The sequence below is a fragment of the Pezoporus flaviventris genome, unplaced genomic scaffold, assembly GCF_033815535.1.
Source record: "Pezoporus flaviventris isolate CSIRO_AGI_PZ_B2104156 unplaced genomic scaffold, CSIRO_AGI_Pfla_v1 ptg000035l, whole genome shotgun sequence".
NCBI classification, from domain to species: domain Eukaryota; kingdom Metazoa; phylum Chordata; class Aves; order Psittaciformes; family Psittacidae; genus Pezoporus; species Pezoporus flaviventris.
Window position 1 is genome coordinate 10848688 of NW_026892583.1, and position 27163 is coordinate 10875850.

General features: G+C 49.1%; 2 protein-coding genes across 9 annotated transcripts in view; one reads left to right on the forward strand and one right to left on the reverse strand.

Moving 5' to 3' along the window:
* The window catches only part of TXNDC16 (thioredoxin domain containing 16), a 328598-nt gene extending 317074 nt beyond the window's left edge, over positions 1 to 11524 (reverse strand). For 3 of the 5 annotated variants that reach the window (XM_061462505.1, XM_061462506.1, XM_061462502.1), the window contains exons 1-7: positions 11102 to 11223; positions 4414 to 4617; positions 3391 to 3473; positions 2204 to 2277; positions 1486 to 1560; positions 1034 to 1155; positions 454 to 544 (exon numbers count right to left, since the gene is read on the reverse strand). In XM_061462505.1, coding sequence (XP_061318489.1) covers positions 454 to 544; positions 1034 to 1155; positions 1486 to 1560; positions 2204 to 2277; positions 3391 to 3473; positions 4414 to 4582 — 614 coding nt within the window. In that variant the 5' untranslated portion in view covers positions 4583 to 4617; positions 11102 to 11223. Of the gene's footprint in view, positions 1 to 453; positions 545 to 1033; positions 1156 to 1485; positions 1561 to 2203; positions 2278 to 3390; positions 3474 to 4413; positions 4618 to 5095; positions 5211 to 11101; positions 11224 to 11442 lie in introns of those variants that run through there. The other 2 variants (XM_061462504.1, XM_061462503.1) reach the window with 2 other exon arrangements.
* Positions 11525 to 11968: 444 nt separating this feature from the next.
* Positions 11969 to 26994, forward strand: GPR137C (G protein-coupled receptor 137C). Of its 4 annotated transcripts, none has more exons than XM_061462538.1 (7): positions 11969 to 12442; positions 19859 to 19902; positions 20671 to 20899; positions 23813 to 23962; positions 24515 to 24637; positions 24758 to 24873; positions 25026 to 25602. In XM_061462538.1, exons 1-7 carry the CDS (start codon positions 12074 to 12076, stop codon positions 25108 to 25110), a joined length of 1116 nt encoding a protein of 371 aa, XP_061318522.1. In that variant the 5' UTR covers positions 11969 to 12073; the 3' UTR covers positions 25111 to 25602. The 4 variants fall into 4 exon arrangements, with proteins under 4 accessions (XP_061318522.1, XP_061318524.1, XP_061318523.1 ...); XM_061462540.1 differs by lacking the exon at positions 25026 to 25602 and adding an exon at positions 25728 to 26994 and having other exon boundaries at positions 11970 to 12442; XM_061462537.1 differs by lacking the exon at positions 25026 to 25602 and adding an exon at positions 25609 to 26994 and having other exon boundaries at positions 11973 to 12442.
* Positions 26995 to 27163: the final 169 nt, after the last annotated feature.

Here is a 27163-nt window from a genome sequence, read left to right on the forward strand (position 1 = left end):
AGTGGGGCTGGAACTTTAAGGACCCTTCCAACACAATCCATTTATTGATTCTGTGATTTCCTTATACCCCTTGCAAAACACCCATGGCCACCGCATAGGCAAAGTATAGAACTGGGAGGGCTTTGCTCCAACCCACTGCATCAGCTTTTACCCTTCTCAGCTGGCCAGACTTGATCATCAAAACAGAAGGCTACATGTATCAGCCCTCTGAAAAATGTGAGGTTTGACCATGGAAAGGAGAAAGTTGGCTCTTCTATAAAATCCTGTTCAATGGACAGTCACAAATGGCATGGCTAGTCCAAATCCAGGAACACAGGCAGCAGCTGGTTTTGGAAAAGCAGAACAGATCTGACTGCACTCCCCCAGAATAACATCCCAGTAACCAGATTTGACCTGGGAATCTGAGAAACCAAGAGTAGAGCAGCTCTACCTGAAGGGTGTGTCTGGACATACCTACTGTCTTTCAACAGCGTTGCCTCAGTTGTCAAAACAAACTGGTGGACAGTCCCATAGACAAAAGCTGCCTCCATCACGGCTCTGTGCTCTGGAAAGAGAAAGGCAAGATGATCTCATCTCAGCTCCCTCCACATCTCCACCTTCATCCTTCCCACTTGTAAGTACCAATGCCCAGGCTTTCAGAAACTCCATAAAAAGCCATAGCTGTCTGAAGACACAGTATACAGGTAACTGAGTAACTGGAGCTGGACCCAGCTGCTGATCCCCAGCAAACACAGATGGTGTACGTGAATCTGCCTATGGGTTTATTTATTTTTCAAGACAGCAACTGCTGGCTTCCTTTTTGTCTCAAGCCCATATCTGAAAGTTTATGCTCCCAGCAAAACTTTCCTGGTGCACCCGATCCCTTTGGAAACACAGCAAGACGTACAGAGGTGGAGAACTTGTGTCTGGGTGGCCCTTTCAGGTTTCCTTGATGCCCCATTTTCAGGATTTTGGTTCAGAAACTCAGCTCCCTTATACCTTAGTAAAAAATACTCTGTAAGGAGAGCAAAGGCAAAAAAATTAGTGTTAATACCTGCTGTCCCAGTAGCTGGTACATAGGCAAAGACCATGTTCGCCTTCCCTTTCAAGGCATTTTCAATGTTCTGAAGATCTGCCAGGGTTTCAACGTATTTAACTTCATTAAAGAGCAGAGCACTGAGGAATCAGAAAAAACTCATTAGCAACTATTTTAAGAGCAAATTTGCAGCCACATAACTGTGATGGGGAAAACAAGGTAGAATTCCAGCTTCTTGCTGGCAGATTGAAGATTCACAGCCAAATATAGTTGCCCAGATGTGTGCTGGTGAGTCATCTCAAGGGCAAAGTTTTAACAAGGTCAAACCATACCAAAGGGATAAGCAGCTTTCTGCTTGGCTGAGAGCCGCCTCTGGAATACATGGGGCTTGTATTTATGCAAAACTTCCTATCAACAAGTGAAAATGGAAAGTAAAAGATTTCATAGGGATGCATCTGGTCTGTACTTACAACAAAACGTTAGCAACAATGGAGTCCACGTCAAACAAGGCATCCGTGGGGAACTCTCTGATCAGCATGTTACCTCTATGGAGGGGAAAAAAAGGAGTATCACCAAAGCAACTATGAAAGATCAGCCACATGTACTAATATGATTTTCAGTCTGCTGAATGCTTCAGGTGTTTGCTGGCAGGGGTGGCTGGAAAGAAAACTTCAGGGTTGAATCTGAGGATTTAGTAGGATTAGGCTGGTTTAGCTGTCACCTCTGTCACTGCTGTTTCACTCAGCTTCTGGGGCCTCTTGATGAGAAGCACAGACTGACAGAAGGTCTCTATATACCAAGCACCACCTCGTAGACCCTCACCAGCAGAGGAAAAGTCCCTGTGGTCATGTACAACAGTGAGTGAGAACTGAGCTGATATATGGAGAAGTGTCCAGCTGACAACCCATGGAGACCAAGAGCTAACCCTTCACATCGAGGGCAGACGAGCTAACTATACAGACAGAAAGAGCAACAAGCAGTGTTTCATTCTAGGACTAGACGCAAAACCTAGCGGTTTGAGTGCAACTCTGGTGGACCTGGTTGTTGGAAGCCGCCAGAAAGCTGATGTCACTGCTGTCTTCATGGTTCCTCTCCTCCTCCACAGACCTCTCTGATAATCAACAGCATTTCCTTCAAACACTTGCACTGGAAAGCAGTCACAGAGTGGTGCCCAGAAAGCCTCCTCACCTGAACAGGTAGGCTTTCCTTAATGCATTTTCTTTTCCACAGTATCTTGAGACATCCTCTTTGGGACAATTAACCTAGACATTGAAAGCATGTAATTAGACATTCAGCTCCACAAATGACTACAAACACACAGCACTACAGTTTTATTCCACTCAGGAATAAAATACAGCCTTTCCAAACCTACTAGGAGAGAAAATACAATACAATGGAGTCCAGAGACAGGTACTGGAGTTTGCATTTCAGTTCTTCAGCTCAGCCTGCCTTGATTTGGGTCACACAGGATCAGGAGATACTATGATCTGCCCAACATACTCAAAGTGACAGATTGCTGACATATATATATACGCAGTTCTTATAATCTAATTACACTTGCCTGAATTTGTAATTCCCTCACCTAAATCTGCACAAAGCTTCAGATAAAAACCCCTTTATATGAAATATATATTGCACTGAATTGAAAAGAAGTGAACTGCCCCTATCTATAGAATCACAGAATAGTTAGGGTTGGAAAAGACCTTAAGATCATCTAGTTCCAACCCCCCTGCCATGGGCATTCCATCATTCTCTGCAGTTTGAGCTGGCACGAGGGAGCTTTGGAAGGAATTAGTCAAGTCCCACCAAAGGGAGACAAGCAGGCTGATGCCCTCCTGTGCAGCACACGGGGGATCATACTCTTCCTTCTGCCATGCCCATGGGTACACAGCAATGACCAGGCAATTCCATATGCCCCATGCAGCTGCTGAGAGGCCAGATTAGTCCAGCCAGCTAAGCCTGTTATGCGGGGTGGCCATGAAAAACAGCAATCTGCAGGAAAAATGGCCCCTAAAGCCAGGAACACAATTCAAAGTGCACAGGTTCATCTACTGAGACTGAACTGGGAGGCCAGGAGCAGCTCAGGGCTGCCCCGCCTGACCTACAGCACTGCCAGTCCTCTGCTTTGAGGGGTTTAGAGACACAGGCACAACATCAAGCCTCTCTGGGACACAGGAACCTGCCTACGGCCTGCAGGCAGAAGGTGCCATGCAACTCACAAGCAGCTGAGGTAAGGCCAAGGCAAGGGATGAAACGGGATGCCCTGGTCTGCTTTCTTGTGGAGTCAGCCCCAAAGGTGGCTCTGTCCACACCACAGGAAGCCCCGCAGAAATAATCTCCAGAAACAGCTTGTCCTGCCCCTCATCTCCGTTTACCTTCACCACTGAAATGCCATAGTCCTGGAGAGCCTCGGCTGAGTTCTCAATCTGCTGCAAGAAGGGCTGGGCACCAGGTGAAACTGAAACACAAAAAAACTCCATTTTCAATCTCCCCTTACAGGTGGGGCAGATGAGAGTACCTTCAGGGCAAGCACTGTCTGTGCTCTATCATGCTAACAGCATGCTAAGGTCCCACGCAAAAATCCCTGGGACATCAGAGCAGACCTGAGCAGAGCAAACAGGGAGCTGTGGCACACTGCCAGCAGAGATGTCTGCAGGGATATGGCTGGGAGAGATGGAGGGACTGGGAATGGTTCTGTCAGATGAGTGTTGTGCTGGGCTTCAAGTCCTCAGACTCAAGAGCATCCTCGTGCCATGCACTGAGACACTGCTTAACACAATATGGTCCTGCTCTTACTCCAAGAGTAAAGTATTTATTGAAACAAAACTAATTACAGACAACAACATGAATACCTGCAGTGTCCCCTCCTTCCTTTATAACACACCTAGCCTCTCAGTGCTGACATAGGAGCTGTGTCAGTGTTTCAGCCCACAGTGATGTCTCTGGGAAACCATACCCAGAGGTCATAAAGGAGGAGGAAAAGAAAGGCAAGGCCAAGGATCTTCTAATTCTTGACAGCACCTAGTTTCCCTGCATGCAAGGAATCCTCCTTTACCTCGGAGGTACCATGGAAGAGAAAACTGGCCCCTTTCAGGGGACAACTCCTTAGGAGCCTGGGTTTCTCTTCCAAGGTACCTCCAGAAAAGTCATGAAGGGGTTTGAAGGAGTGTGCCTGGGGACATAACCAGGAAAGATCCCACCCCAAAAGGTCTCTGCCTGTCAGGAGCACTTGGAGCCATGCAAACACAGGTTTGCCAGCTGAGCTTGATGAGCTCTTCAAAATCACTTCAGGTTTAAAAATCTCAAGAATTGCCTCTTCACTGTTCCACTGACACACCCTCACACAGGCCTTTGCTGAAAACCCAAGCTGATATAAATGCATACTGTTAAATACATACCATTACGGCTGAAATAAGCTAGGGATGCTCTGCCGGCTTGCAAGGCACTGAAATACCGCTGGGGGCTCAGCTCCTGCAGCACCCTCGCACTTCCACACGTTGGGATGAAGGATGCACAAAAGAGCAGGAAAGAGAAGGAAGAAACCCATCTGTCCTTTTGGGTTGACATGGCTGTTATCAGCTACAGGCACGGGAGAGTGACAACTGAGAAAAAGAAATAAACAAACAAACAAACAAATATTATGTATATACACACACAAAACTGTATCTATTATACATATGGACACAAACATATATATGAGCTGTTCAGTTAAGTGCAGCATGTCTGGAATTTCTAGATGTGGCACAATCGTCTCAAGGACATCATGAATTAGTGATACAACAGCAGGTGATCCAAACAACTGTAAAGATGACAGCAAAGGCCATTCTCTTTCCTCTGAATTGTATCTGTAAGTGCATGGACTCTCAGTGATTTCAGTTTAGGGCTGGTTTTCTTCTTTCTTTTTTTCTTCTTTTGAATCAAACAGAAATTACATGTACAGGCAGAAAACAGTGATGGCATCATGTGAAAGAAAACCCACCCAAACAGTCTCAAATCTTGCTAAAAAGCTTTGAGGATGCCACTAGCATTCTAAATGCCACTGAAAGAGGTGTTCACAAAAGGACAGGCCACACTGCTTACTTCAGATGATGTCAAATGATGTGGGGAGATGGAAGAGCCCTCCCACAGTGCCTGCCCCAGCTCTCTGCTGCTTGAGGTTTCAGCTACATCAAATGGGAGAGGGATTTGTGCAAACTCCTTGGGCTTGTGTGAAATAATGTGAGAAATTAAAGACCATCCCTCCACCCACAGATCCTCAAAGTTATGTTACGATATTAAGGCAATTTTAGGGTAAAATGCAGCTGCTATTTCCAGCATGGAATACAGTCGATATGCACAGAATCTACCCAGTGATAGTTGCCCAGGCAACCCTGCGACCTTGGCATATGCTGGAGAGGGGAGAGGAGGGAAGGCCCCGTGGCCAGGCTCTGCTATACTCCCTTGCAGGTGTGGGAATTGAAGACACCATGTACTGATAAACCACCTTGCAGCTAAACAACAAGGAAGCTATACTTCTATTGTAAAGCAAGAGAATTTCATACCAATCATTAACAAAGTATGTATAACTAGAGCCACTCCAGCTCCACAGGCACATACTCAAACTCCATAGCGATATAAGGTTAAAACACCATAGCCATATTTAGTTAAAGCTCCATAGGTATACAGTTGAGAAATTGAAACTTGTATCACTATGAAAAAGCCTGGACAGATATAAGGGTCTCTTAAAGGGTCAGGAGACCTGAAATAAGAATGGTTTATGATGAGAACTGATAGCCACAGAAGCTTTGGCCTTGTGTAGGTGGACTAAGAAAAACAGAACTGAGGAAAACAGGACTGAGAAAAACAAGACTAACAAACCTCTAATCAACAAAGACTGTCCTTGAAGTCTGCTACATCCTGGACAATTGTCAAAATGTGGTTTCAGGAGTCAGCAAAACATGACTAGGGCATCCTTTTGATGAACTATCCTCATTATACTCTCATTATAATACTAAAAATCACACCCACAGGTCAAAAGACCCCTGACCCCTGAGCATGTATAGTGAGGCGATTAGTTATGGAGCCTTACGCAAACTAGCTCATCAACTGGTAAATGGTGGAAGGACTACAGGAAGTTACTAATTTGAATTAAATCATACAAATATATGAAATTAAGAGGGGAAAAATTAGGGAAGACTCCATTGTAACTGGTGGGATCAGTCAGTGAGCTGAACCTGTCTTCTCCCCCCACAGGGTCACCTACTGGGTAAGAGCTATACTTGTGCATTTAATGACTGCTTTTTAACTGGCTTTATATACGTTATTTTCATGCTTATTCTCACAGTTAGTATGTTATACTGTCAATGCAATCTTCAAACCTTAAGCCCTCATAAAATTATAACAAAAATTCACATCTATTTTCTGTGTGTTTTCAGAAACTTAAAAATTGTCTTTAAAATTGACTTAAAAGTTTTAACTCAGTGGGTGAATCTGTTACTGTAAATCCCCACTAGGAATGTTGCATCACCCTCCAATATAGTATGCTGGCCAGTGGAGCACCTGCAGAGGGCTCTGACAGGTTAACCCAGCTCCAGGGTCTCATCTTTTCTGGGACAGTAACAAACCTGTCAAACTTACAGACGAAGAGGTGAAATTTTCCCCCTTATTGGAGTAAAGATCTCCTTAACATGACAGCTTGTCACACCTTGCTCTGTCCAGCCTTGCGTTATTCTGACATCAGTGGCATGGGGAGCGAACCTCATAACCCACACAGGGCTGCAGGGCAGTCCCTTCCATGCTGGTTTTCCACCTGGAGCTGGCTAGGAAAGAAGCCAAGGAAATTTGTGAACCAAGGAAAGATCAAGCGTGTAAGTCTGCTGCTGGGGTTCACCAGCAGCCCTCCCTGCCACAACTGTTTCACTCTTCTTGCTCAGATTAAGGAAGTCAGGAGAGCTTCCTGTGGACAACCACTACGGGATGAGTAGTGCATCTTCTTCCCACTTCATTTCCCTTGCTCCTTTGCAGCCTGCTCTTCAGCTATTGGTCTTTGCTGCTGGGTGTGCTGCGTCATGGCTGGTCCCTGGTCAACAAAGGCACAAAGGCGGAATTGAAGCCATGTAGAAGTGGTTTGCTTTGCATCATGAGCTGCAGCTCTTTTCGTTAACAAACACCCCTGTGTCCATGGACTGTCATTCCCTCCAACACCCTGTCAGATGCTGTCAGCTTACTATCGCTGCTCTGTGATGAGCCCAAACTCAAATGCTCAAAAACGAGCAGACAAAATCCCTCTTGCCTTGCTGCAAGAATGAAGTGTTAATGACAACCAGGCATGCTCAGCCTTCACAGGCTCCCCCTCATACAGGTGAGGTGTTTGGATCAGGCCTGAACAGCACAAAGGAGAAAAGACAGAGCTGAGAAAGCCATGATTTATTTCTTAATTTTCATCTCATTTTCTCCTTTACAGCTTTGGGAAGTACCAGGCATTTCTGGTCCTTTGCCCTCCCATCTTTTCCTCCGGCTTACAGTGGGGACAGAGATTGGAGTGTGAGGGTGCTGTTTATTAAATGACTAATAAATGACTAATAATTTATTAAACTTGGCTACAGCATCGATGGAAAAATAAATTCAATGCTGGTATGTGGGAACCAGCCCAAGTCAAATGGGAAAGCTTACTGTCAAGGAAAAAGAGGAGCAGCCTCCAATGCCTCAAAGACTTCATGGAATTATACCTAGAACTTTACCTGATCTGACTGCTGGAGAAGCAGAAGCTCCACTTTCTGCTGTATCCACATGCTGTGACATTGCTACTCCTCTCCTTGCACCTCTCCCAAAGTCAGCCCTGTCTGCCCACCTAACTCTGTTCCACCACCCTCAGCCCGGCTTTCTCCCCATGCTTTGCTCACCTTTCACACAAAAATGTGTGCTCATCCCTTCTCTGCTCATGTTCTCTCATCTCTCATTACTCCATCCTGCCCAGCAGCTTCCCGCTGTGCCCCAACAATCCATGCTCGAATATCCAGCTTTTAGGTCACTTCCTCTGTCACCTCATTTCCATAAAGGGAAAATTAACACAGCCAGAACCCTTTACTGCAGCCACTTGCAGGATTACCAGAGATGTGTTAAAATACCAAGGAAGTGTGAACCAGCCCTGTGTCACTGCTGGGAAACCCTTAAATCCATGGATCATGGGGCAACCCAGCACAGCACAGACGGTAAGACTTGGTTCATGTTTTCACTGTCATACCTCCAAGACAGAGCCAGGCAAGGTGGTTGAAGCCAGTGCAGATGAACTAAAATGAAACCAAATACACCAGAGACACCCAGCATGAAATCTTGTGTTGGCATAAATTGCTTATGCCACATCAGTTCTGCTTGGGAATCCTGCAGCAGTAACCAAGGGCTCGATCCTTCTATCACCACTGTGATCCCAGCTGCTTTCCCTGACACCTTGCCTCAAAAGCCCTCAGATGCCAATATTTATCACCAAGGAAGCTGCAGCCACATTTCATTCAATGGATGGTGATGTGGGGTGGGTTTTAAGGCTCTCAAGACAAGTAAGAACTATTGTCATACTGAAATCACAGACTGCACAGCCAGCCGGGTACCATCTCCATCATCCATGGGCCTCCCTGAACTCAGGAAAAACACCTGGAAACCAACCTGGACTTGGCATTTGCCAGTGTAAAATCACACACACCCCTCAGCAGAGTATTTTGCTCCCAGTGATCAATTACCTTCTTGCAAAAAAATGGCACTTTATCAGCAAATACATTACCCAGCTGCTTCCCCTTCATTTTAACTCATTATATCAGTATCTTCCAGCCTGCAGAGCCCTAAGTTGTCAAGTTTTAACTCCCTAGGTAGAAGCTCCTAAAGCAGGAGCATTTAGAATGTTCCTAAATGGAGTCACTTCTACCTCTTCTGTGATGACTGACACAGATCAGGCCTTTTGTTGCAGCAGGACAGTTTTTTGTCAATGTGCTCATATGTTTTTCATGCCCTTCCAGCAGCAGTTAACCAGTGTGCTGCCCTCCCAGACTTGCTGGCAGAGAGGAAACATAACAGACCCCAAATCGACTTGGGGCTGATGCAAGCCCTTAGCTACAGCAGGCTACACTGGCTGATGCACACTCATCAGCACGGCTGCATGCCCCAGGACAAATATACTTCCTATTGCTGCTGAAAAGCGCAAGAAAAAAACAACACTGACAGAACTTCTTGCACTTTGGACCCTGCACACAGGTTTCCTTTAGGAGATCCAGATAAACTCCCTGAAAAGCTCTCTGTTCCAGCCCTCCACTCTCAGATCCACATGAATCTCACCAACTGCTTGTCACCATCTGGCCAGCAAGTCTTTCCCAAACATGCCCAAATTGCTTGCAGCCAGCTTGTCCGAAGATGGAAGCTGTCCCAACAGCTGTATTTTCTGCAGATCTCTTCTCCTGAAGTAGATGATAAATTGGCTCTTCAGGGACACACAAAGCATCCTTGGGATCCCACTGAAGCATATGTGGATGACGGCGGCTCTCCAGTGTAAACCCACTACATGAAATTGTCACTTGTAGAAGACCAGCCCCACGTCCCATGCCTAACAACTGTTGACATATTCTGCTGACAACTGTGGAAATATTGCATAAGTCAAGCAATATTTAAGTCTTTTTTTTTTCTTCCTGTGTGAGCGTATGTGTTAGTTTGGCAAATACTATGGCTGCCCAGGAACAGCCTCACTTCCTTACCACATATTGCATTAGCTTGTGTATTTTTCACTATACGCTCCCTTTCCCTGCTCATCTTTGGAAAAGTGGCCAAACCCAGCCTTTTCTTAATCAGCAGACAAGCCAGGCTCATTATCACTACCCAGTTTTGCTGGAACAGAACTCAATCCAGCTCCTTTCCAATTTTCCCAAGCAAGTTCTTTGACCCAGTTGACTCGAATAAGGTCAAAAAAAGCTGCAGTTACCCAGTGTTTGGAGCTGGAACAGCACCAAGATGGTTCTCTGCTGCTTCAGGATGGGCCTACAATCATGAGATTGAAATATGAAATACCTGCTGGCCCTTCCCATCCACCCCTTCTACCCAGCAGCCTGCGGAGAAGCCAGGGGTTGCAACCTGCAACTGCGAGGCCCCTACAGCCATATCCCTGCATCATGTCCTGTGGTGGCCATGACCCTGCAGCTGCAGGAAGATGTTTCCACCTGCACAGGACACCCTGACATGCCTCCCAACCAGGCTGCAATGCCAGGACCCACAGCAGGTGCATGCACTGCTTCCAGCCAAAAACTAGTGTGGCAAAGACATTTACCCTGCATATAACCAGAAACACTGTTTCAAGCCGGAGCACTGCTAGGCTTTTGTGCCCAGGCAGGCACACTTTCCAACCAGCAGCATTTTAAGTACATTGCTGATTGCTGTGTAATCAGCCTGCAGTGCAAATCTGCTCCAGGGCAGCTCTGACACTGGAGGCACATCTGGCACAGCATGTCAGATGATAACGGAGCTCTTCTCTGCGCCACAGCCCCACTCCAGCCTCTGACCCACTGCACAGAGGTGCCAGATTTTTCAGTGCAAATCCAACATACAGGCCTGCAGCCAGGGGACAAGGACAGCTACAAGGATGGCTGTGGCGAGCTGTGGGAGCAGCATCTTGCAGCACAGAAATGCTTCTTAAGGACCAGCAGAGGTGGGAAACACACTGACATCAAAGCGTGTCCCAGCCTCTTGCCTAGACCTTGCTGTCTGGGTTTTTTGGCAGTGATGCTCTCACACTGCCCCATCTCCTGCCACTTCCTGGGGAGTTTCACTTTCATTTTCACTTCCAGGTCCACTTCCCAGCATCCGGAAGCCCTGCTGTGCCTCACCTCCTAGCCAAGGCTGCAGGAGGGACATGCTGCAGGAGGGACATGCTGCAGCCCTTCTCTGCCCGGACCAGGAGACAAGTGTGTTGATGCCCATGTGCAGCAGACAGCCCACAGCATCACCCACTGCCACTGCCCTAGTCTAGCACGTCCCTGGGGATAAGGGACTAGCCCCACAATGTCCCTGGAAAGCAGGTGGCACTGGGTGGACACTGCTGATCTCTCTCCAAGATGGATTAGGGATGTCACCTACCTGGGTGTCCTGAGCACTTGGGCTGACGTCCTCGTCCCTCCACCATGGCTGCTAGCAGAGCATCCCGCATCGAGGTCTCAGAGCCCTCTGGGTGTGGCCTGGTTGTTTGGCTGGAGAATCTGGGATGCCAAAAATGAAGCCGATGTGTGTGTGTCAGTCCGGTGGTGGGATGTCCGAGACCTGGGCCCAGATGTCTTATAGCGGGGGTCTCCAACCTGCCCGCCTTGCTGCTATGACCTCCGACCTCCTACAGCCACAGGGATGGCTGCCCGCAGGAAAAGGCGGTCTCTGGGCTACACTCGCACATCCCCCGCATCCCCAGAGGCCCAGCCTGCACTCACCGCGGCGGGGATGTCCTGACTCCCCCAGCAGCTCCAGGGACCCCCTCTGGGAAACCTCTCCGCTTCCTCCGGGCACCACGGAGCTTCCCCCCCCCCAGCGCTGCTGCAGCAACGCACCCCCCTCCGCCGGGAGGGCAGGAGGACCGCCAGACTGCGCCTCCGCCCGCCGCTCCGGGGTAGGCGGGGCGGGGGGGGGGGGGCGGGAGAGCGCGCAAAGGGGAGGCGGGCGGCGGCGGCAACCCAAAGAAAGAAGAGGCGAGGCGCGGGGGAGGCCGCGAATGACGGACGGGCTGCGGCAACCACTCAGCGCTGCGGATGGGCGCGGCGGGGGCGGGCCGGCGGGCAGCCAATGGGGAGCGCGCGCTGTCAGGAGCGAGCGCCTCAAATAATCGGGCTCAGCTGATTGTCCCCGGCTGAGAGTTGTTTGGCGGCGGGCGGGCGCGCGGCGCAGCCGGGAGGGCGGGCGGGCGGGCGAGCGAGAGCGGAGGAGGAGTTGGGGTTGGGGGCGGGGGGGGGGGGGGGCGCGCTCCCCTTTGTTGCATGGGGGTGTCCAGCCGGGGCTGAGGGGCGGGGCGGGCGCGCGCGGCGACCGTTGGCGGGCCGTTGCCTCTCCTCTGCCTCCCGCTGCCCCATGAGCGCGACGGCGGCGGCGGCCCTCGCCGAGGGGGCGGCCCTGGCTGAGGGGGCTGCCGTGCCCTACGCCGTGGAGCTGGGGCTGACCGTGCTCCACACGGCGCTCTACGCCGCCCTCTTCCTCTTCGCCTACCTGCAGCTCTGGCTGCTCCTCTACTACCGGGAGCGGCGGCTGAGCTACCACACGCTCTGCCTCTTCCTCTGCCTGCTCTGGGCAGCCCTCAGGACCACCCTCTTCTCATTCTACCTGCAGAACTCCCTGCAGGCCCTCCGCCTCCAGCAGCCTTTCGCCCACTGGCTTCTTTACTGCCTGCCCGGCTGCCTGCTCTTCTCCAGCCTCTGCCTCCTCAACCTCTATTTCGCTGAGGTAAGTTTTTCCCGTGGTGGGGGGCAGAGACACACCGAACCCCCACCCTGCAGGACGCTGGGGCTAAATCCCCCTCTTCAGCCACCCCCGTAAACTTGGAGGTGCACAGAAATGTGCCCTGAAGCCGAAGGGTGGGTTGGGGGGGGGGGGAGGGTTGGAGGTGTGCCCTGACCAGGCTAAGTGGGAGAGGTCTGCCCTCAATGTAAGCTTTAGGGCAGGATGGGGAGATGCAGGGTTGTGCCCTGGATCCAGGCTTGGGGGGAGGCACAAAGATTATGTCCTGAATTCAGGCTTGGGGGTGGGGTGGGATGGGGGGGTGAGCGAAAAGTGTGCCCTGAATCCTGGCGTCAGGGTGGTGTGGGGTGCAGGGTTGTGCTTTGAATGCAGGCCCTGTGGGGTGGCATGGAGGGGGCAGGTATGTGCTCTCACTCTGGGGTTGGGGGGTGCAGAGATGCGCTCTGCTCCCGGGTGGGGCTTTCCCCTTTGCACCCTTACAACGGGTGGCAGCGCCATGGGGGTCTCTTGAGGGATTGTTTTGCATCTTCTTTTAATTGATTCCCCTTCTCTAAAGAGGACCAGAAAGTGGCGGCAGCAGGGGCTGCTCTGGCCTGGAGTGATGCCAACCATTACGTCACCAGCTAGAGCCTCTTCTGCTATTGTTGCTGCGCTCCCTCCTTTTCTTCATCTCTCCGCTCCGCTGTGAACTGAGCTTGTTGCTCTGCAGCTTGTTGTCAGACAAAAACCCTGAGATCCCTCTGCCTCCCCAGACAACAGCCTGGGGCTGGAGAGGTGGGCCCCTTCCTAGTGCAGTTATTGCTACTGGGACGGTGCAGACCTGCTTGTTATTGTTGCTGAGCTGTATTCCTGTTTCTGGATTTCCCATCACTTGCTTTTCTGATTTTAATTTCTTTTATTCTCTGTTCTCTAGTCCTTTCACTTGTCTTTATCTTTTTAAAGCCTTAGCTCTCCCCTCCCCTTCCTCCTCTGAATATTTTGTTTCTGCTCCAGTTTCTCGTGAGCAGCCCTTTGCTTGCCTGTCTTCCAGTTTGGTGCCTTGTTTCATAAATTGGCTGTACTTTCCTTCCAGCTTTGTTGTTGTTGTTCAGATTCTTTGCTCTGCAGCTCTCAGCTGTTTGCCAGCCTCACAAAGGAATCGCTAGCACTCACTGAAATCACTCCATCGCTCCAGTGTGTCACTGATGGGAGTTATGATTTCATTTTCCTGAGGACATCAACATTCACATGATAATGTGTGACTTGAAGTGGTTGGGTTGTTGGGCTGTTTTTGTTTTTTCCCCTCTGACACACACACCTGGAAGCTGGGGTAAACTGCCTGTTGCAAAACCTTTGGTGCTAGATACGCTGCTGATCAAGTGGCAGCAAAATAACAAATGGTGCATAGTGTGCATAATCCATCTTGGCTGTTAAAGGCAGCCTGACCTACCAACCAGCAGGTGTTTGTCCCTTGGAAGAAGCTGAGGGAGGGATCCCAGGTTCTGGTACCACGAAGTGGCTGGATTTTGGTTTTCCTCAAAGTCACTGGACTTGACAACAGATTTACCTCTTTGCATGCTTGTTAAAAGGCTTCTTCAAAGAATGGCAAAGTAAATTCAGATAGGTTCTCAGCCTTCACTTCTTTCCATGGTATCTGTTTTTCAGTGGTCTCTGGCTAAATATACCCTATTTCTTTCTCCTTGAAAACCTAGAGCCAAGGGAAATCTTGTCTGAGTAAATAAGAGCCCAGAATCTAGAGTGGGGAGGGATAAAATGACTTAAGATGGGTACGCATGCTTAATTACAGAGAGGATCTGGCCCTTGGCTGTCACAAGCAGAGTGGGTGTCCAGTACTGTGTGGTGTGGTTGGGTGGTCTCCCAGTGGTGGCAGGTAGAGAAGCCTGCAGCTGCAGAGGTTTGGAGAAGGAGTGCAACTAGATGGACTGAAAGCCTTATGTGCTTTTCTGGTTTCCATTTTAACAAAAATTATGCTGAGTGGTGATATTTAGCCTCTGTTTGTGCAACAGACTGATAAAACTAGCCCATTCTAGGCAGAGGGGTGCTGGTAACTAACTGAGATGTGCCTGGCTTGGCTTTGTTCTGTTGCCTTGCTCTTGGAGCACAGGAGGAGTTGTGGTAAGAGGGCTTAGGGTGTAATTAAACAAGATTCCTCACAACCTGGAGGAGAGAAACTACAGTGGTACCACAATAGTTTAGCTGAAGTGGCTCAAGAGCTAGAGATGACTGGTGTGTTTACGAGTGTGACTTCAAGCAAAACCTGCTGTGGAGGGCCTGACCATTCCCAATGCTTAAGGGCTAGTTGGTAGCAACCTCTAGAAGGGTACTAGGCTTCTGCTGTTCTGGGAGTGGTGTCCTGCTCTGAGATGTCCTCAGATAAAAGCATAGGGCTGCTTCTGTGCTAAAGGCCTGGCTGATTGTCTTTGTACACAGTGCCTCCTTTGTGGAGATGCTGGATAAATGGCATCTGTATAAGCAGTGGAAGAAAATGTGGCCTGTGCTATGGTATTTGAACTAATCTTTCTTGACTTAGAGAACTCCTCAGGCTGTGTACAAGCTGGGGATGAAATGATGCTGGATAAGGGAAGGTCTCCAGAGAGCAACAAATACCTATGGAGAGTTAGCATTATTTTGTGTTCTGGGGTTGAAGTTCAAACTGAAGAAGCTGTGTGGTGTACCCCTTTCTGTGGGGTGAGGCTATGCTCTTCCTGTCCCCTCTTAGCCCTCGCGGTGCCTGAGGAAATGCAGAGGCCTGACAAAATGTGTGTAGGATGCTTATTTGGAGGTTGCAGGGTTTTTTTGCCACTGCCTGGAATTTTCACGTGGAAAAGGTAGAATGCCTTTTGCTTGTGAGTGTCTCCCTTTCTGCTTCAGCTGTTAGAGTAGATTTCCAGGAAATCTGGAGTTTCACAGTACATCAGGTCAGAATTACTCAGATCTGCTCCCCATCTTGCCTAAAACTGGCAGACCAATGGCTTAGACATCCAACCCAGGGTGTCTTCCTTGCTTCTGGAATAGCTCCTCTACTGCCAGCTAGTCATCGGCTTGAGTAATGCCACCTTTCCCAAGAGTCTGCCAATTTGTGCTTTGCCCCAGGTCATTGTCAGGAGCACAGTACATGGAAATGTAGCCAAAACAACCTCCATCTTGACCCTTCCAAAGACCTTCATGAGCACTTGGCATCCTTGTCTCACTTGGGAGTCAGCAACTGTGTGCAACAATGAGTAAGGCCTTCTGCGGGAGTGGTGAGGCTCTGCCAGACTGGTGTGGTCATAACCCTTAACCTGTCTGGGTTTCCTTAAGCGCTCCATCTGATTAGATGACATCAACCCCTTTCATCCCTTGCTGCTCTAATTGCACTGGAGCAGACATGCATGGAAAGAGCATCCATCCTGGGAGCTGTTTGTCCTTGCTGTCCTGTATCTTCCTGCTTTCTCAGATGGAACACTGGAAAAGCAGTCACCCATTCTTGCATTCTTCCACCTTCCTTGTCTAGCATACAGAAGTGCACCTAGCATGTGTACTCTGCCTCAGAGGGGTCACTTAAACTCAAAATTGCTCTATCCCATAGCTGATGATTCCCATGCGCCCTGCAGTTCCTGAATGAATAGGTGGCCATGCCAGCAACCAGCTATCCCAGGAAATCATGGTAAATGCAAGTTGTACCCTTGTTGTGTTTGTGATGGAATAGGATGAACTCAGTGGGGATGGTGAGGGATCATCCTTACACATAGTCCCAGCTTTGTGTCTGAGTTGTGGCTGGGGGCTTGAACACTTGTTATGGGATGCAGTCCCAAAATAGTCTGTTGCTGTGCTCTGATGCTTGCTGCTGAATGAGTGTGGGGCAAGAATCTGTGGATGTTCTTGCAACTGAGTGAGGGCTGTGGTCATGCCAAGGCAGGACGCTGTTATGTTGTGCATTTGGAGCCGAACTTGTATCAAGTAATATAACTTCTTGTATCACCGAACTCATTATTTCTTTATGGAGCAAAGGAGACTTTGATTTCATCAGGCAGAGAATGTCAAAGTTTTGTTTCTCATGGACCTCTTGGATCTGTTGTGAATGGCTGTACCAAAACCAAGTTGAAGTGCTATCTAGGGCTCAGTGTTAGGCCTGAGGTTCTGGCTTGTACAGCCACTGAAAGCGGCCCTTAGAGCCATCTGTGGGATATGTCTGTCACTTGTCATCTTCTCTTAGCAGCTGCCACCTCCAGTACATCTAAGGATGAGTGTTTCTTAAACAGTGCTCTGAAAACATAACCTTAGCAAGTTCACTTTCTGGGCTCAGTGAAGTGAGCAAGGCATTCAGTTTTGTGAAATATATCCACTCATCATAAAAACTTCCAGCATCATGGGGGACTCTGAGGTCTAGCTCTTCCCAGCCTTGCCTTCTTATCAAGCCTGTGGCTGATGTGAAGTTCTCAAAGTATTTGTGGCTCTGGAAAGACAAGAGTATTGCCTAAGTGTTACAAAAGGCTGGCTTAGGAATAAATGTTCTCTGCTCTGCTGCACTCTGCTAGCAGAAACCTCTCTGTTCCTTATTTTCAGCAGGTGACTGCATGACTTCTGGGGCTGGTCTCTGCTACAAACTGCAGGAACTGTTCATTTTGCAAGGGTTGCTACTAGCAACTTGGCATAATGCACCTGTATGAGGGCAGGGGTCTGTATTTCCTATTTTTATGAAGAATGGGACTACTCCTGAGCTGTCTGCACTGGCTTCTTCACAGCAGAACCCTCAACATAGCTGTCCTTGGGTTTTGAAAGCAGCAGTCCAGTGCTGAAAGGCTTCCAAGATTGTCTCAAGAGTAAGAACCCAAAGATGTGTTGAGTGCTACTGGTGTCACCTACTGACCCAGCCCCTATGAAGAAAAAGCAACCATCAGATGAGTATCATGTCTTAAGAACTAAAAACAATGTAAACAGAGATGCCTGTTCTCTCCCTTGAGTTATAGGACTAAGTAGCTGGGGGCTAATAAAAGTATAAAGCTGGTGCAGTGGTCTCCCTCTGCTTTTCATGGCAGCAGTCCAACCGTGAGTCTCAGGTTGCTGTTGCACTTTTAACCCTCACACAGCTCAGACTGTGTGCTTAGTCCCCAGGGCTGTAGGGGAGGGTCTTGGGAGACAGGGCTGCTGCAGAAGCCAGCATCTTCCTTCTGCTAGCCAGTGCCATTTCCATGCTCAGTTGAGGGGCTGTTCTCAACCAGGGTGATGAGCAGGAATACAAGGCATGAACTGTCTGCACCGCTGCTTAGAGGCTGCAGTTAGGTTGCTGTTCTGGGAGTCAGAGCAGAAGTTCAGATATCTTAGATGGATTTCTGTGCTGTGTGAATGGGTGCTGAACCATGAGGCTTTCCAGCTGGATGTCCTTGATGTCTGTTTTTACACTGCCTAAGTACCTGAATATAGCCTACAGGCAAACTGAGGACAGAGAAGGAGTCCGGGGTTTTTCTGTTTTGAAGTCCCTATGTGGTCCTTCAAAGCCCAGGTTTCCTGAAACTCAGATGAACTTTGGGGCTCAGTGAATTACGGCACACTTCTGTACTTCTCTGGGCTGGTGTAAAGTGGGGCAACAGCGAAGAGGACTTCAGAGATTGCCTGTGGTAGTGAGCCCCTCAGCTGCGGGGGCTGGATACCTCCCTCTGCTGAGGTGCTGTCTTATTCCCCACGAAGCACTTCTTGAGGTGGTTGGCCCTCAGACTGGGGAAGATGATGCAGACAGTGAAACTGGCTCTTCACAGACTTGCTGGAGCTGTCCGATACCCTGTAGGAGGGCTTTCAAATGCTTGAAACTACCACAATGGATCAGACAACCCTTGAATCCTTAAATGTCTCTGGAAATTCTGTTGGCAGAAGCCTGATTTCTAAAGCTTCAGAGTGCCATTTCTACCTTGGTGCTGACTGGAAGGCAGGAGCCAAGAAGTCCCATCAGAAAAACAGGCTGGCTAAGGGTGCTTTATGACATGAGTGATCCCTCACTACAGCCAGAGCAGGAAGGACTTCTTGCAGAAACAATGAAACTAAACCCTTACAACATGCAGTGATCCCACAGTGGTCTTGTGCTGACCGCAGTATGTGGCTGCTAGATCTAGCTAAATGGCTGTCTACCTCTTCCCTAGTTCCTGCAGTCTCTAGTCAGGCCATGGGCTTTGTCTGATACTGAATGTGACCTCAACTCTAGGATTCTTCCTCGTGGGGGTCTGTATGAGGATCTGCACTTTTCACAGGACAAAAGCCAGTTCTGCCATGGCTGTGCTGTTACCAGCATGTGACAGGCAAGCTCTATGCAGCCCTGCCAACATCCTGCTTTCCTGCTTCTCGTCCTGGCCATGTGTGAGCACTGGTTAGCTGTCCCCTTGCAGTAGGACCATGGTACTCACATCTCAGCTGTGACTTTGTAGTGTCTGCTCCTTCCTAAACTGGCCATACTTCCTTAGGCTAGAAGTCTGCCCCTGTGTGCTTCAGCAGGAGGCCCCCTCCAGCCCAAAGGGGCATGGAAGTTTGCCATAGTGGGAAGAGTGCTGTAGGGCTGCCTGAATATGATCTGATCGGTCTCTTCCAGCCTTCCACACACAAATGGCTGAGGGTGCAGACAAGGGTTCAGGCCCCTGCAGCCTGAAAAGAGGACAGAGAACCTGTGCTTTGAAGCACTGGTCCTTGTGCAACTTTCAGCTTGAGTCTCCTAATCCCTTGTGTGGCAAGAAGATTCACAGAACCAAGATCCACTCTTGGACAGAGTGAGTGTTGCTTTGGAGAGTGAGGGAACCTGCAAATAGCTATCATCTAAAACACTTGTCTGCCAAGTGTGCTGTGCAACTTCCATGTCTGGAGGACTTTCCACTATCTAAGAGTTACTTTTTCAGGTGTATTTGGCCTACAGACCTCTTAAGGGGTGAGAAGCTGTGAGCTCCAAATGCTTGTTAGAGTCTGCAAGTCATAATCCAATACCAAAGGGCTATTTTAGATGAGCTATTTGTCTTGTTAAAGTGCAGCAGCTGAAGAGGCTATCTCAAACATGGGAATCAAGCATGACTGAGGTCCTAAAATATGCAGCACAGACCACTGGACAAAGTAGATATATTTTTGAATTATCTTGGTGACTACTGAGTCCTGAACTCCCTGCTTTTCTGTAAGTCGTTAGGAGTGGTGTTAAAAGTCCTTGTCATGTATGGGGTATTTAAACATTTATACCTGTTGGATGCCTACATTTGGGCTTAGCTCTTCCAAGAAAAAGACTACCAGTCTTTTGTGCAGCTGGGTCCAGTGCAAGACTTGGTGCTAGCAGATAATCTAGAGTCCTTCAAAATGTCCAAGTGGGTACTGGCTCCCCTGTTGTACATGTCTTTACTAAGTTTAAAGGAGAACTGTAGGTCACATGGGGTAATGCTGTGCAAATCTTTCCCCTAGGTCATATTCAAAGTGAAATGTGCAGCTGATTTCAACAAGTACAAGTAAGTGATACTTTCTTAATATTACCTTTAAAGCTGGCTTAAGGTGAACTCGTGCTGCAGTGCCAGGAATGGGAGCCTCAGTCCCCAAAGACTGAAGAAAGCTAATGCCACACCTTGCTGTGCTCTGTCAAAGGATTAGTGGTAGTGGTGTGCCTTGGAGCAGGGCTGGGAGCTTCAAGGGTACCACAGAAGCTAAAGCATATGCTGCATGCCTCCATACATGTCATCAGTCTCCAAGTGCTGGTGCTGCTAGTAAAGTAGATGTACTCTTTAGGTCACTCTGAGCTGTACCACCCCAGGAAAGGTCAGCAGGATGAGGCGTGAGCAATAGGTGACACCTGTGCTTGTGCAGCCTAAGTGTTTACTGGCCATTTCCAGGGAAACCCACAATGGAAAATGTGAGCTCCAGTGGCTTTCAATAAAGAAATTGCAGTGGTTGTGATGACTCACAGCTTATTGACTGGAGTTAATGCAGAGCTAGAGCTACACTTAAAATCTGCAAGATAAGAACCTGACTGTCGGAAGATGAGTCTTGTAACTCATGACTACTTACATTGCTCATGCATTATGAGAGCAGCTCAAATACTCTGCAGACTGGCTGTCAGTACAACCACTGAAACTTGCTGGAATGTCTGATCTTCATAGCGAGTAGAACACTGGCATGCTGGGAGGCTCTCTTGACTGATGAAATAGGAGGGTGGTGCAGAATGAGTCCAGAATTGTCTGACTCAAGCGCCTTTTTTTTTTCTGCCCCCACCATCTCTCCAGGGTCCTGTTGTATCTGGGCTCCGTATTTATCAGCCTCTTCTTCTTAGTTGTGAACTTAACTTGTGCAATGTTAATCCACGGTGAGGTTCCAGAGAACCAGCTGAGGTGGATAGTCCTTGCCCGTGCCCTAGTCAACGACAGCCTCTTCATCTTCTGTGCCATCTCACTGGCTTGCTGCATGTGCAAACTAGGGAAGATGTCTTCAGCAAATGTCTACCTCGAGTCTAAGGTAGGTAAATGCCTTGTAAACTGCACTTGAACTGCACAGTCATCAGCTGGATTCTGAACTATATCTCTCTGTGCTTACTCAGAGCAATGCTGACCTCGTGACACCTGAGCTACTCTTGCTTAAATTTTCCTTCCAGCTTGGAGGTGGTGGCTCTTAAACTCCTCCCTCCCACAGAAAGTGCATGCTCCTGCTATAGAAATGAAGTACCCTGCATGCCTTAGAGGGATACACTGTCCACAGATTTGCTGGTGTGACAGAAGACCTAGCTGCTTATGCTTTTCAGGTTTAGAAGTCTTAATTTAGGGTTTGTCTGGATGAGAGGGTTCTCTAAGAATGGCAGATGCAGTTTCTGCAGTTATATTGGCACCAAGGCCAGGAAGGTCTGCAGCAGGTTGTTGTATCTGGCAGATGTATGACAATTCTCTGAAAAGGGGATCCCCCAGCAGTCCGGCTTTAGCTGCCTGATTACTTGAGCCAGGGGCAATGCTACCCTGTCCTGGTGAGATGAGCATCTTAGAAGGGGAGGAGAAGTTGCTGTAGGTCCTGCCCCAAGGCAGTTGAGGGTCTGAACATGCACAGCTCTTCTCAAGCAGATAGGAAAGTGAGTAAGCCACCAGCAGTCTTACTGTGGCAGTAGGCTGCATTTAAGTGTGAAGTTGAGGTGCCCCCTTTTCCTCTGGGAAGCCATATTGCTCCTATCAAAGGCAGTTATTCTGGTGTAGGGACCTGACCTGTTGAGAAGGGCAGACAGGAGTATCCTGGAAAAATCTGTAGGAAGAACTTGAGCAGCTGAGCATAGTCAGGCTTAGAGAAGCCAGCTGCCTGCCTCTAGTGCTTCTGAGCTACTGTCTTTCCCCAGTAGTACAGCTCATCAGCCCTTGTGCTCTGAATCCCTTCTCTCCACGTGTTAGAAGGTGGGGCTGTGGCCTCCTGTGGAGACCTTTTTTCCAGTGTGCCCTCTGTCAGGAATGAATAAGGGCTTAAAGCACTGTCATGCCTATTGGATAGTAGTGTTCTGCTTCAGGAAGAATTGGGTACAAGGTCCCTTGCAGCAGACACTGCTGCAAAGACATTCTGGATCCAGACACCTGCCTTGCATTGGCTGGAGACATCTCCTTGCTCCTTAGCAAGCTGTCTGCATGGCTGCTTAAAGAGCTGCAGTCCACTGCCTTTCTCTTCATGAAAGGGCAGCCAGAGCTGTGCTCTCAGGGTTGAATTGAGGCTTTCTGTAGAAGTCTGGGCCTCTTAAGCAGCAAAGGGTACTGGTGGTTGCCCAGACAGTAGGTGGCTGAGATGGGCTCCCTAAATGGCTCTCCTGAAGTTGCCTGCAGAGTCTTCAGATTGCAGCCAGGTGACCTGAAGTGAGACAGGAGCCATGACTAAGCTGAGAACCTGTGCATATCCCTGCTTGTATGGGCCAGGTATCCAGCTCTGGACACTTGCCAGGTTCACCCAGCAGTAGTTTACGAATGCAGCTTTCTCTATTTATGTGCCTGAGGCTGCCTGCGGGCTGTGCTCTTGTACAACATGCTCTAGAAAAGCTTGCTCTCCTGTTGAATACCCAGCCTGACTGTTTGGTAAAGGTCTTTTACATTTAAATGCTCTATCCCTTCCCTGCCTTGGAGGCATCTCCTGACTTCTGTTGTGGAGCTGCAAAAATAGGGTGGGAATAAGCAGAAGGGTTACACAAATGCCTTCCTCCTGAACTCCAGCTGTGAACCTGCTGACTCAAAGCAATACACCAAGGCTGGAGGGGCCTGATGAGGCTGCTTCTTCCACCACTAAAGGTAGAAGGTTGAAGCTGTTTCTCACTTGAGTAGGAGCAGCCAGCTTCTATACTGTGGTCCTTGTCAGCTGAAGACTTGCATCCCTAGCCTTTTGCCTCTTACTCTGCTGGCCTGAACACCAAGGGCCCAGCTTAACAGTGCCAGAGCAGGCTGTGTTCTTGTGCTTCAGTGGTGTCACAGGGACTTGTCTATTAGCAGCACTTTCATGCCAACTCTTCCAAGATCCTACCTTGAGTGAATGCTCTAAACCTAGGAAAATAGAGCTCTCATACCCAGAGCTTGGATGTGAAGCAGGTCAATGAGATGAGCTTCCTGAGCAAATGCTTAAATACAAAGGTGAGCCAGCTGTTGCAATGTGTTTGCCTGCCTGCTTTACTAACTTGGTGGCTGCCAGCAGGCTATTAAAAGACTTCAAGTATGTATTTAGCAAAGAAATTTGAGATGCTTGCAGATCAATTGGCTTCCTCTCCTATGGCTAGCTGTCGAGGAAAGATAGGTACTGTGACATTCAGGTTGCTCTTCAGCTGTCCTCTGAGAACACTGCGTTTGAAATGCTGTGGAGGAAAACTTTCACTGGCACAGGACAGCTAGCTACCCTTTACACATTGTTCTGTGTGCAGCAAAGCCTGGCTTGTCCCACAACAGTGCTGGAGTTCAGGTGCTGGGTCTTTCTGCTTGTTCTCAGAATTGCCTACCCCAAACATTTGGGCAGCTTTGAATGCAGTGTTTGTCTAGGAATGTCAGGGGTACTGAACTGCTGGGGAGTGAATGAACCAGGTAGGCATTGCTGCTTGATTTTCTTAATGGTTGTTGGTTGGCCTTCTGGAGACTACCATAGTGTGTGGGATAGCATCTCTCTGGACCACCAGTTTGAAGCTGACGGTGACACTCCTGTACCTCACGTCTTCCCTGCTCCCAGGTGACACTGGCTGCGGAGGTCTGCTACTGCCATGAACTCGTAGCACAAGATAGCTCTTAACCAGCTCTGAATATTTTAGCAGCAACATACAAATATTCTAGGTCATTTTTGCCTGCACAGCCCCTTGTGCTTTTAAGGGGAAGAGGGAGGAAATTGCAGCTCTGTAGGAAGGTGTGTATTAAAACTTTTTTTTCCTTCCTGTTCTAGGGAACATCTGTCTGCCAGGCTATTCTTGTGGGATCTGTAGTTGCTCTTCTATATTTCTCAAGGGCTTGCTATAACCTGGTAGCTGTGGCCATATCTCCAGACAATGTTCCTGGTCCTTTTAATTATGGCTGGGACAACCTTTCAGACAAGGTAAGTGTGACCCCCTATCCAGAGTAAAGTGAAAGGCAGTTACTCCATCCTGTGAGGGCATATGTAGGTGAAAATGGAGCTCTGGGGGTGTCTGTTTAGCTGCATACCCAGATGAGCTGGCTTTCTGCCTCCAGAAGCCCCGATTGCCCTCTTCACCAGAGCAAACCTCAGTCTTCCTCTATCTGGCTGCTACTTCAGGATGGATTCTCTGTTGAGCTCTTCAATTTTAGTCTGCCAACTCTTCTTATGGGGAGATGAGGAACAAGTCAACTAGAGCAGAAGAGTAATGCTTAATCAGGCATGGCTTTGTGCATGGGAGTCACTGGTCGGGGGAGAGAGCTAGCAGTGCCATTGTAGCATGCTGGAGAGAACTCTCTCACTAAAACCAGTAGCAGCAGTCAAGTAAGAATCACTATTCTGGTTTAGGGACTCCTGCCCTCATAAGAGTTTTTCTGTATCCCTAGTTCTCAGCTGTGTGCTGTGTCCAGCTTTGGGAGCTGGGCAGCTCTGCTAATGGCTATGGTTAGAGAGACCTCTAACTTCCATTCACAGGTGCATGCAGAAGTGAGCAGTGAAGAGTATGTGGTGTTTGGAGTGGTCCTCTTCCTCTGGGAGCTGATGCCAACAACTTTTGTGGTGCTGTTCTTCCGGGCTCAGAGACTCAGTCAGAACTTGGTAAGCCTGAACAAGCTGCTACAGTTTGAGGAGCCCTAGCCTGCATGGGCTGTGGGGCTGGCCTTTAGGTAGACTGTCAGAAACATCTCTATTCTGGCATAACTCCTTTGTCTTCAACAGACTCCAGCGGGGATGGTAAATAGTCATAGTTACAGCTCCAGAGCCTACTTCTTTGACAATCCGAGGCGCTACGACAGCGATGATGACTTGTCCCGGCTTGGGGCCAGAGAAGGAGGGTAAGCATTGTGCTGTTTGCTGCCCTGTGTGGAAGCAACAGAGGCACTGGCTTCTGCTCTTGGTGGGGAAAAAAGACTTGGTATAATAGGCAGCCTCGGAGAGGTGGACAGGGCAAGAAGTCTTTCAACGGAGCTTTTGTTCCCTTCTGCAGCTCACAAGGAGCCAGCTTTAATAGAAGTGACCACTCTGAGAGGTGGATATTGCAGTGGGTGCTCATAAGTAGAAATATGCAGTAGCAACAGAGAGGAGAGCTGGTCTTGCTAGGGTCCTTCCTCAGCTGTGGGGGCAGAGGGCTCTTGAAGGATGTCCAGAGGAGTTTCTCCACTGGGAAGTAAAAGGCAGTGAAGTCCTGGGAGGGACATGTTCTCTGGAAGCCAGCTGGGACAAGACTCCACCTGGTGTGGAGGAGAATGGTCAGATATCCACAGCAAAACCCTTGGGGGAAAGCTGACAGCCCTGTCCTCCACTTGCTGCTCAGGGCCCTGAACTCCACCTTTGCAGGGGTATAGTGAGGGGTTCAGAGGTTCTGGTTCCTCTCAGCCAGTGTTGTAGGGCTGGTATTGCTTTTGGAACTGGCCTTCATGCAACCGATACCTGACCTGCACAGCATAGCCTGAATCTGCAGACTTGAATACCCTGATCTGTGCAGCAGTTTTTCCTAGCAGTGGAGACTACCACAGCCAAATAATTCACCTCTAAGAGTCCATGTCTGGTTTTTCTGTCTCTCCTCCCAGCTTGGCCACCCCTCAGTGCTCGGGCTGCTATGGGTCCCTGGCTGGGAATGACAGCTACATGGTGGGTCCACAGCTCAGCGGGACTGCTGCAGACAGTGCCCCCTTGCTCGTTGCTGCAGGCAGTTCGGAGATGAATAATCACCATAGCCCATATGCTGCACCACAGAAATGAAGAGGCTGCAAGGTCCCTCTCTTCCCAGAAGTGGCATTCATGTATAGGATTGTAACCTGGTTTTCTCTTTCCTTCTTCCTGAAGCATTTAAGTCATCGACACAAACATTCCACTACCTGCTGCAGCTGTGAGCAGGACTGAGCCTATGGCTGCATGCAGTAAGCAAGAGAACTGTGACTTTAAGGTACCATGTAGCAAAGTGAAGCTGAACTTTCTGGAAGCTTTTTCTTGGTCTGGTCTTCAAGATGTTGGCAGCTAAATGCACCGGAGCTTCCTCACTAGAAAAGAAACATCAAATGCATATTTGCACTTTTATCTGCACACTTGGAAGGAACGAATCTTGCTCAGACTGCTTGGTCTGAGACTGTTCTAGTTACTCTTTTAATTGCACATCCATAGCTGGGAGAGGCACTGTCTTCCTGCAAAGACGTGTTCTGTGAAGTACTCTGCATCCTGACTCACTTGGGAGCATGAAGCTCTGTTTACTGAGCGTGTTGTGGGCAGAGCCTCCTGCTGTGAGTGTTGAAGCATACTGTGCCATATTCACACCTGGCCAGGGCTGGTGTGACCAGGCTCAGTGGGGTCTTGCCTCCCACTGCTGGTCCTAGTTTCACCTGATTGCTGAACTGTCCTACCTAGGACTGTGGATTCAAAGCTGAGCTCAAAGCACATCCTAGTGGAGGCCTATGAGGATGAGGTCTAGTGTTCCTAGTGGCATTATGATCACCATGTTGTTAATCAACCCACTAGCTTATGGGAAAGGAAGAGGGCTGGCTCGGATGGCAGCTGCTGTCAAGTGAGGGGACAAAACTTTATAGGCTGCTGCCTTCACAGGGAAAGCTTAGAGCTGGCTTGGCAAGAGTGTGTGGCCCAAAGCACATGGAAAAACCTGGGCTGCTTGAACTCCTGGATGGTGGGAGCAGTTCTGCTCCCCCTCTTCTCCACCCACAGTGGGGCTCCCCTTTTCCTCCCCCTCAGTATTAAATTGCATTTCAAAGATAACCAGGAGTTTTAACCTGAAGTGAATGTGAACTGGTGAGGTCCCCGTGAGGTGCAGGAGGTGTCTGTCTATAGGCTTGCAGAGAGAGGTGGCAGATGCTGCAGAGCTCTGATCCCAGGGCTCTTTGCTCTGTCCTCTATGCGGCCTTGAGTCCTTCCACTGCTGGAGTAGCTGTGTCAGCAACGCTTAGTGGTGTGCACAGGGTTGGAGTGTGCTGGGTGGAGGATTCTCTGTCTCTAACCAAAATAGCTGAAGTTTGACCTGGGCTGTAGCTCCATCAGGCTCTTGGAGATGAGGGCACCAGGGCAGCCCCTGCCTCCCCTCACTTCTCACCTTGATGTTATTGATGTTATTCCTGGCCTGTCCCTCAGCCTGGTGTAGGG